The 10130-nt window shown below is 40.1% G+C and overlaps 1 protein-coding gene across 6 annotated transcripts in view; it reads right to left on the reverse strand.

Annotated features, from left to right (window-relative positions):
* Nucleotides 1-10130, reverse strand: part of csmd3b (CUB and Sushi multiple domains 3b) — a 373567-nt gene that overhangs the window by 77457 nt on the left and 285980 nt on the right. For all 6 annotated transcript variants that reach the window (XM_079656201.1, XM_079656206.1, XM_079656205.1 and 3 more), the window contains 9 exons: nucleotides 9013-9204; nucleotides 6814-6940; nucleotides 6249-6451; nucleotides 5680-5871; nucleotides 5193-5331; nucleotides 3876-4063; nucleotides 2828-2946; nucleotides 2360-2435; nucleotides 2115-2231 (listed from right to left, as the gene is read on the reverse strand). In XM_079656201.1, the coding sequence (XP_079512327.1) occupies nucleotides 2115-2231; nucleotides 2360-2435; nucleotides 2828-2946; nucleotides 3876-4063; nucleotides 5193-5331; nucleotides 5680-5871; nucleotides 6249-6451; nucleotides 6814-6940; nucleotides 9013-9204 (1353 nt within the window). The remainder of the gene's footprint in view (nucleotides 1-2114; nucleotides 2232-2359; nucleotides 2436-2827; nucleotides 2947-3875; nucleotides 4064-5192; nucleotides 5332-5679; nucleotides 5872-6248; nucleotides 6452-6813; nucleotides 6941-9012; nucleotides 9205-10130) is intronic.

A 10130-nucleotide genomic window follows, 5' to 3' on the forward strand; every position in this document is an offset into this window, starting at 1 on the left:
GACCACAACCCCAACTTACTGTATGTGCACTCACTAGTTCTTTTGTTAGCTCTCAATATCTGCTGAAGAAAACAAAGCCTCACTATTTCTAGATACACTTTTTCACAAGTACTATAAAATGTTAACCAATCCCTATCTGTAACAACTGAGCAAATGATTGGAATAAATTGTTAATGTAGCCCTGTATTTAAAAACAATTGAAAGACATTTGTTATGAACATAACATGGAATATGTAATTGAGATTAAATATCCCGACAGAATGAATGTAATCAGTGTTTTTTTAGGTATTATTTCCTGACAGCACCAGATGAGACGCTCATTTCCTCTAAAGCTCTCATAAACCGTAATAACCGTATTTAATGTGAACAATCCTCTACAATATTCGTATCTTTGTGATGACTTATGGACCTCCAATCAAACGTGGCGAGATAAAAAACAGCCTCACATTTAAATGTCACTTCAATCATGAAACCCTGACCTGGAATCAAATAAATGGCTAGCAAGTATCCTTTGATCATGTGCAAGCTGACACTTTTATCCAAAGTGACTTACAATAACAAGATACAAACTGGAAGAAAACAGAATCATATAAGTACATTAGGTTTCATAGAGCTAAAACATTTCAAGTGCTACTCAATTGGTTTTAGATAAGCCCAGGGCTCGACATAATAATTGGCCCGCTGGCCCGGAAGCACTATTTAGACACCCCGGGCCAGCATAACGTACTTTCCACTTGCCCGCTCGGGCCACAAAAAATATTGCTTTAAAAAAAAAGAATTGTCCTGTGGTATTGGTATTTTGACTTGCAATTTAGTTAAATTATTTCGTTTATTAACGCTGCAACATAGCGTTTTGTGAGTCAGTTGTCGTTGTAGGGTGAAAAGCAAACAGCTGTTTGCTGCGGAGCGGAGCGCGAGCAGGCTCCCGTGAGCGGGAGCGCGCTCCTTCACTACAGACTATCGCGCCACCTAACCATTTGCCATTAATGTTTTTAATACCAGCGGTAACCGGCCAAGCGCCGGGCAAAAAACAATCTTCAAATAAAAGAAAGTCACTGGAGGAGTTAAAGGAGAGTGACAGGGAGTATGAGAAGAAGAGGGAGAGAACGTTTCAGCCAGCTTGATCGATGGAGTTGGCTTATAGTGCAGTGACGCGTCCTAAAACCCTTTTATAATCTATCGATTAGATTTATGATTTGAAAATTATAAAATTAGGGTAGACATGTGGAGATTATCCGGCTGAACAAAATGTGCATTTATCAAACAGGTTTGTTTTCCACAGAACTTATTTCCAGCTATTTTCCAAAACCCTTTGGAGAAATCCCATTGCTTTTTGTCGAGGGAACCAGCAGCTTACTTCCTGGTTTTAGGACGCGTCACTGCACCTCTCAATATGATGCCAATATAAACAAGGTCTTCTGTCGGCTCTATACATCAATGCTGACCTATGCTGACAAGTAAGTGAAGAGTAGAAAATATAAAAGGTATTGGCTATAGGGAAATGTCCCAGCAGTTTAGGAGAATGAAGGTTCTAATCTAATCTAATACATAGCCATTACATTTCTAACTCCTAATGACAGGAAGGCAGTAAGCGCATTATACAAATAATAATACTCATAATAATAGCTGACATTTTTTAACAATGACCACAATATCATTATTTTCATAAACCAAATATGAACAATTGAGGAAATGAGGAATAACTGATGATTCAAATGTTGTAGTACAAGTAGTAATGTAGTTAGTGCATAAATTACTATTGCAACAAATGTGTTCATTTTCTTCATTATAAGTCGATTTTTTTTGGACGAATGCTCCGGGCCAGTGGTTACAATGGTGGGGCCAGTGATAATACAATTCCACCGGCCCGGAGGGCCAGTGGCATTTTGCCCTTAATGTCTACCCCTTTATTAGTATATAAGTGCTTTGTTAGCAATTCTTTGTTAGTACCGGTAATTATATCGATAGAAGTGGAGTCGAAAGAGATGATATGACATGTCGGGTTCTCTACTGTTATCCCTTCACCTTCACTGTCATATTAGAGCGTTTTACCATTTTGTAGAGACATAAACATAAATGTAACACCACAATATGTCTATTTAGGAGGAACTTACCAAACTCTCTAGGTACAGAAATGGAGTACACACAGTTCTGTCCAGAGGTATAGTTTCTGGGAAAGTTTGGGGATAAAACAGTCCCGTCTGTTCCTGTAGAACGACTTCCGCAGGGAGCTGGAGAAAGAACATAAACATGTGCAATAACATGAGGACAGGAAAAGAGGCACACACTTTTGATCCAACATAAAATTAGGTTGTGTGTGTAGGGATGCTTTAATCCATTCTGTATAATTGTTTGTTACCTTGACAACTCGGCAATGCTCGGTTCCACCCAGGTCTGCCATCATCTCCCATACTGCAGGTGAGAGTAGAATAGCCCTGAAGAAAAAAGTAAATACAATTATACTTCCAGAAAAATAAGTCAACAAGTCAACCAGTCAACCAACCAGTCAACCAACCAGTCAACCAACCAGTCAACCAACCAGTCAACCAACCAACCAACCAACCAACCAACCAACCAACCAACCAACCGAACAACCAACCAACCAACCAACCGACAGACCAACCAACCAACCAACCAACCAACCGACTGATTGAACAACCAACCGACCGACCGACCGACCGACCGACCGACCGACCGACCGAGACCGACCGACCGAGACCGACCGACCGACCGACCGACCGACCAACCAACCAACCAACCAGCCAACCAACCAACCAACCTCACACCCATTCATTCATCCAAAAAGCCACCTTTTTTTATTTCTTACCTGCAAAACATATCCGGCCTCACAATAGAAGGTGACAGTAGATCCAAGCTTATAGTCAGATCCCAGCCTGGTCCCATTCAGAACCACACCTGGGTCGAAACATGATTCCCTCAGCTTGGCTGGAAAGAGAGAACAAGTGTATGTGGGAGAGAAGATGAGGTATATAAAAACCGACAGGCACACATAAATAATAAGTAAAATTAATAATTACTATATCCCTAGCCATAATCAAATGAGGCAGGCATTTCGTTGGCCTTTAAAACAGTCTGTTTGACTTAGCCTTCTTCACCAAAGATGGAGCGAGAACGATAACTTCATCCCCCGGCTTTTTTTATGCTACATGAACCTTGTAAATTATGGCTACAGCCCTCCCCTCCTACAAGATTAGCGGCCACCCTGCATAAACACAAGACTTAATTCCTGAGTCCACATGCTGCCCATGTTGATTATTTTGGGTGAATCAAACTCGCCACTATGACAGACTATTTCAACAAACCCTAATTCAATAGGGACTGAGAGAGCAATCATTCCTTTTCATCTTAAAATCAGCATGATGCACACTGTCGTCAGTGTGGGGGGATTAACTGCAAATGTACTTTTGTATTGAGCGGTAAGGGGTAATGCGGGAGTCAATGTGAAAATGAAATATGTCTAAATACATTACAGAGACATCTAAAACATGTTACCTCACTTATAAACAACAGAAAAAGACAAACAACAGCTCCTGAGGCAATTACATCAAGCATAGTACATTAGAAATATGTTTTGTAAAGTGGCGATAAATACATTCCCAGTTGGGCTGTGTGTCTTTCTATTTATTTCGTTTTTTTATCTCATGTCATCATAGGCTAATCAAAAGAGATGTGCTTTGAGTATACTTCCTAGGGACATCTAGTCAAACATATTAATCATTAACTACTGACTGCTTAGTAAATTACTGGGTGCTGCTTTTCTTACGTGATTGTGACTATAGTGTAGATGTGTACCAATAACAGTGGAGTGAAATGTGACTTTTGCTGATGGTGGTACTATTCGGAGAATATTTTACCTTTGTATTCCAGGTGAAAACCGCCATAAGAAACAGACCCATCACTGCGGAATGCTAAGTGCATTGTATTCGAACTGCTCTCTATCCGCTCTGGGAGTTTGCTGTCCTGGAAGCTACCAATCAGAGGACTATTGCTGTCCGGACCATCGTATATATACAGGAAGTCGTAGTTTGGCTCAATGTTGAAACTAGAGATTAAGATAACAACAAAGATAGGAGGTAGGGGGATGCAGATGGGAGAAAATAGGCACAGGAAGAGTTAACAATAACACTTTTTTTTTATTGTTGTTTTTTTTAATAATAGAAAGCATGCAAATATTTGGTCTGAGAGCAGCCTGGACCTATCATGCTATATTTGAAAAATGTATTGTAGGGCCATACCTATACAAAATATATCTGTGAAGTTTTTTTTTCAAAATACCAAACAGATCACCCATTGTAGCCATCCCTCATACTGCTCAAACCCCTCTTTTGAAGCCCTGTTAGAGAAACGCGGATCTTGGGTCCTTAGCTTGAAAAAAAAGAAAGAAGAGGAGGCGGAGCTAATGCCTGATTAGAATTCTACCGGAGATAAAGTTAAATTCGGTTGTGATCAAACGCCATCCTGTTCAAACCACGTCAAGGATTATTTCTGAAATAGTATGGAGCTCAAATGCTTTTTCTCTTGCAGGTTTATCACAAGGTTAGTTCTTTTTTTATTTCCTGCTTTTTAAACATGTGCTCTTCAGTACAGGCTGGCTCTGAGTGTTTGCGAGGCTTGCTAATGTAAACAAAGACGTCCAAAACACGTCAGGCATTGTTTCTGATAGCAACTTTCTGTGGGTCCGCTGCCGATTTGACGTCAGTTCGGATGGAAAAGAGAGAGGGTTTTATTTTCTTACGGTGCGTGAGTTACCCGACGCACCGGGGACACATATTTATGTATAAAAGACATCACAAAGTGCATTTTGCATGATAGGTCCCCTTTAAGTAATAGTTAGGTTAAACGTCCACTTGTCATGTCATGGTCCAAATGGTTCTGAGGGCTCATACAGTAAAACACAAAACATGCTGCTGCTGACAGTTTCTAAAAAAAAAAGAATTAGGACTGGTATTAACAAAAATGTTTTAATATGTACCAGATAGATATTTTGTGTTGCTATATGATTAATCCTAATGATTTGGGTGATTTCTTAACATTTATTCTAGCAACAAAAAGTCAAATGATGAAACCAATGAAGACTGTATTTTCTAATCAATTTCACTCTGCCACTCAGGGAAATACATGTTTTAAAAAATGTTTTCAATCTGTGAACTTTGATTTTACAAGAAAGCTACCCGATGAACGCCAGCGACAGGACGTAGTCAGAGTTGACAGCAATGAGCCAGTCACAGTCCTTGGAGTGAGGGTAGGGATGAGGGTAGTTAGGAGACAGTATAAATCCGTTGGAGCCAGTTAGGTTTCCTCCACATGGAGCTGTGACGGAAACACAAGCAAAGGTCAATATAGTCTAAAAGTACTTTAACCTTTACATTCACTAAAGTACATTTTTTTAAATCAACACTATTTTTATTGCTTTAAGTAAGTCGTAGTTATGACATTTTCAATAACAGGCAGCAGCATGGAGAAATGTGGGCAGCAAATGGAATATTATCACACTGTATGAGAAGCAAGTTCAGGAGACATTATCTTCTTTACACAGCCCTTCTATAAGTCTCTCACAGACATGTCCTTGAGCAAGGTAATCAGCCCTTAACAACTGCAGCTGGTATGCAGCACATATATTGAATGTCCCTATGGATATATGGAAGCTGGGCTCCTCACCTATGCAGACAGGCGGGCTGGGCTGCCAGTAGTATCTGTTATCCACTTGTATACAGGTGATTTTTTCGTCCCCCTGGAGCTCATATCCTGGGTCACACTGAACGGACACTGAATCCCCCGGCTCACGGCCATCTCCACTACGACTGCCGTTCATTGGTACACCCGGGTCCCTGCAGGCTGTAGCCACAGAACCTGGAAAGAGAGACACAGGGGGAGAGAGGCCACAGGAATAAGAAGAGCATGGAGGAGAAAGAGGTGAGGGTGATTAAAAATATGTATCACACAGGCTATCTAGAGCTTATTTAGCTAATGCATTAGCTTGGAGCTAATGGTGTCTGCTGAATACAGTAGCTGTGTGCTCCTGTGTTATTAAATAAGATCATTTCTGGCTGGTCAAATTAAGTTACGAGAAGGATTTCTTCCATTTTTGATCCAATTGCACATTTGCACAAATAAGGGAAATACAGATATTCTGAGTCAAATAGGGATACAGAAATACATAATTTCAGAGTCTCAGAAAAACTTCTAATTTCAAGGACGGTAAGGACATTAGTTTCGACAATACTCACTAGAGAACTGCATAGCGAATCCTGACTTGCTGATATAAAAGTCTGTCTCAAACTGAATAGTGACAGTGTTCAGTGTGGAGTGCAGTCCCTCGGGGAGCAGAGACCCACTCAGCTCTGACAAAGACATCTCGTTCTCAGGTGGTCCATCCCAAACCTTCAGCATGTCGTGGCTGGCTTCTGTGTCAAACGCCAAGAACTGGAGACTGTAATTTGCATAAAGAAAAAAAGGTAAGCAACAATAGAAATATTATATCTTCAATAATTCACAAATACATTTTCTTAAAGTCCATTCCAAACTTATACAACTGGCCTCCTTTTTTAAAACCAACAACTCACAGAGAGACTATTATGGAAATTATTTCAGATAAAAACAATGTGTGGTTGGTGATTTAATTTTAAGTGAGATCATTTCCTTCAATAATTATATTAGGTAAAAAAACACTAACTCAGAGGAAATTACTTTTCAATTTAATGTTTTTTTTTAAAGTACTGGAGTGAGCATTAACATTAATGACATTCTTATTTTTACTTTACCAGTGGGAAGATTTAAAATGGTCTACTTTACCTCACAATGTTTCCTGAGTCCACCTCGATGGTCCAAGTGCAGCGCAGATTATTGTCGTAAGGAAAAGGGTACCCAGGGGAAAGAATCCGCCCTGCAGACTCCCCCTTAAAACGGCCACCACACTCGGCTACAAGAACCACACACACAATGAACACTGTTAATATGAAGCAATTAACAAATGAGCCTGTATTATACATCTTAATGTCTGATAAGCACACTGACAACCTTACCAAGATCAATTAAAACCAATGGGTAATTGATGAGTGTGTGTATTTAACAGTGTATTTGATGTATGACAAGTCAACCAGTTATCTGTCTGGGGCAATTGTTGATCAAGGCAATCAGATCCACAAATTGCACCTCAGCAGCCGCTGAGCAGTGATTTAACGGTCACCACGGAGACAAATGGATTTAGAAAGAAGCCAACTCTCTTTCTCAGCGACTCTCTGTCTTTCTCAAGCACAGAGAGAGCAGAGAAGAAGAGACAAAGTGCTGACCATCCCTGAAGAAACCACCACACATTATATAACAGAAAATAATTCCCCTTTCTCTCTTCGTCTCTCTCGGTTATACATTTCCACAATCTTCATCCCCTCTCTTTTCCCCTTCCGTCCCTATGTTCCCCCTCCCTCAGGCTCCCCTCCCCTCACTGGAATATATTAACGTGAGTAATAGGAGCAATATTAGGGGTTGGGATGGAGGAGAAAAGAGAGAAGGAGATGGAAAAAAAAAAACAACCTCAGAGAACCAAGGGGGAAACACTATGAGTAATAATAAGAAGCAATATAATATTAAGACTGAAGGTTAGCTGAGGTCATTGTGTGTCACTGCTTGAATATAAAGTCAGAGAATATCAGACAGTGGTTTTATGAGTATTTCATTATTGATAGTGAGTAGGAGAGAGACTTATTAAGCTGAATCCAAAATCAGAAAGTTCACAGGCAGCGATGAGGAAAGAAAGGTCCCTAAAACATTGAGCTGCTGTTATCCTTATAGCTCCCATCTGGGGCACAGCTGCAGCGGCCATTTTGTGTGCTACTCTGTAAAGTTGTAGCATTTGTTTGGGTTTGATTGGGACATTTATTAATTCAACCACAAAGCTACTGGAAAGGTATGTCTCCAAACAAGCTTCAGGTATTCAGACATATATACCAACATATTAATAAATGTGTGAGCGTGCCTGTTTGAGTTCTGCAGCCCTGATGATGCATAATAATGCATTAATAGTGACATCTTGACATCAATATTCACAGCTGTGGTTTGTAGTTTCCCATCAGTTTGAAGTCATGAAAAATGAATTAAAAGGCCATGAGATTAAAATGAAATATTTAGAATTATGTCAATACTCGGAGAGTAGTTGCTTCCCGTTGCGTTTTATGGCTCACATAAAATGGCCTGCAAATTGATACAGTTCCCAGGAGCAACCCAAATCAATTCAATTGTGTTTATGAAACTATTCTTATAAATTGGTTTGTCACCTATTCACCTAGCATCTAGGGGGCGAAGATGGCGGTCTACAGGAGACACTGCAGGAAGTGAATTGGGTCAATTGGCCAGAGGGAGTCCAGGTGGTAAACTCTCCTGAATAAATGGGCTTATCAACCAGACTTTAAACCTGGAGCACTGTGCGATCTCATGGGGAAATCAAGACGGGGATTCCATTTGCTTTTTTTCCAGATTATTGAATGAATGTCCGGTGAGCAGACACTTTGCATAAAGCTGAGCGCCACTGCAGTGTAGAGCAATACTGTGGAGTCAGTACAATATTGCTTACTGCTACTTAAAAGATGCTTTTTTTTAGTTCTGGGTTAAATGTGATATTTACACTGAGAACGGCTGGATGTCATCATCTCTTAATTTTTGGGCTATAACAAATGTTACAAAATATCTGTTTTCAATTGAAACCAATGCCTGTATGAGGTCCTGGGTTGCTGTGTGGCAATTTAACAAATACATGGAATCATGTCTGCAGATGGCAGCACTACGGACCGCCTATCATACATCAAAAAATGCCGTAATATCAGTGAAAGCCAAAGCAACAATGAACCCTCCTCACCTCTCCCTCTCAAGCTTATTACAGAGTGCTATTCAAGGTTCATCCTGTAATTGAGTGTGTGCTTGCCTTTGTGTGTCTGTATACATCAGCTTGAGTCTTTTCAATGCACTTCTTTTCAAAAATGTAAAAGGAAAGGGACGTACCGATGCAGGAAGGCAGGGGGTTATCCCAGGCTCTCCTCTCGCCTGTCATGCACTTCAGGGTGGTGGCACCATGCAGAGTGTATCCTGGCTCACATCTGTATGTGATGCTGCTCCCGGTGAAATGACCTTGGTCGTTGACCTTGAAGCCAAACTGAGGCACGCCAGGGTCCTCACAGTGGGACAACTCAAAACCTAGAAAGAGAAAAAGACAGATAAGGATCATTACAGCTCATACTTTAAAATAAACTTTCTCAGGGACATCTGAGAGCCACGAGAGAAAACACAATTAGTTTTGTTTAGATGCCCAATATCCCCTTAATATCTGGCAGACTCAAATATTCTGTTTATTTATATCACAGATCCTTTTTTCCAGATTTAATAAAAAACAAGCAGGAAAGGATACATGAGACATCCCAATATTATGAGTGATACTGGAGCATATATACCTTATCCAATTTAATGTTGTTTTCAGACTCTGTCTAAACTCTGTTTCCATGGTAATATGCAGAATATTCAGTTTATTCATGTGCTTGATTTTGGAGAGTGGGATAGGAAGGGATATATAAATAGCGTATCCTTATGAGACCGTAACCATATATTACCTGGAAGACGGGGTGCATCAGGATTTGAGTTATCTCCTGGAACACTGCAGTACTAGGTGCATGTCTAAATCCTAAAAAATGACCGTTCGCATAGATGTTCTTTTACCGTTTGCCAATCTGAACACAGCTGCAATCATCCTGACAAGTTGTGTGAATAGTTGCACATCTAGAATTGTATCATAATTATAAAACAAACCATAGTGCTGGAGTGTTTTATAAGATAATGCCTCTTGTTTGCATAGCTAACTAACTTCTATACGCATCAGTATAAGAAAGTTAAAGTGCAGAGTAAACAATGCTCCACTCTTCATTTAAAGTGGACCTATCATGCTATATTTGAATAATATATTGTAGGGCCATACCTATATAAAACATGTCTGCAAAGTTTTCTTTTCAAAATACCAAACAGATCATGCATTTTAGCCATGCTTCATTTTGCTCTATTTGCTCTTTTTTAGCCCTGTTTTTGCAAGGGCTGATTCTGTGAGAAGTCTTCTTCACTGCTTTTGTGGCAGA

Source organism: Notothenia rossii (genome assembly GCF_949606895.1).
Source record: "Notothenia rossii genome assembly, chromosome: 10".
In the NCBI taxonomy this organism is placed as follows: domain Eukaryota; kingdom Metazoa; phylum Chordata; class Actinopteri; order Perciformes; family Nototheniidae; genus Notothenia; species Notothenia rossii.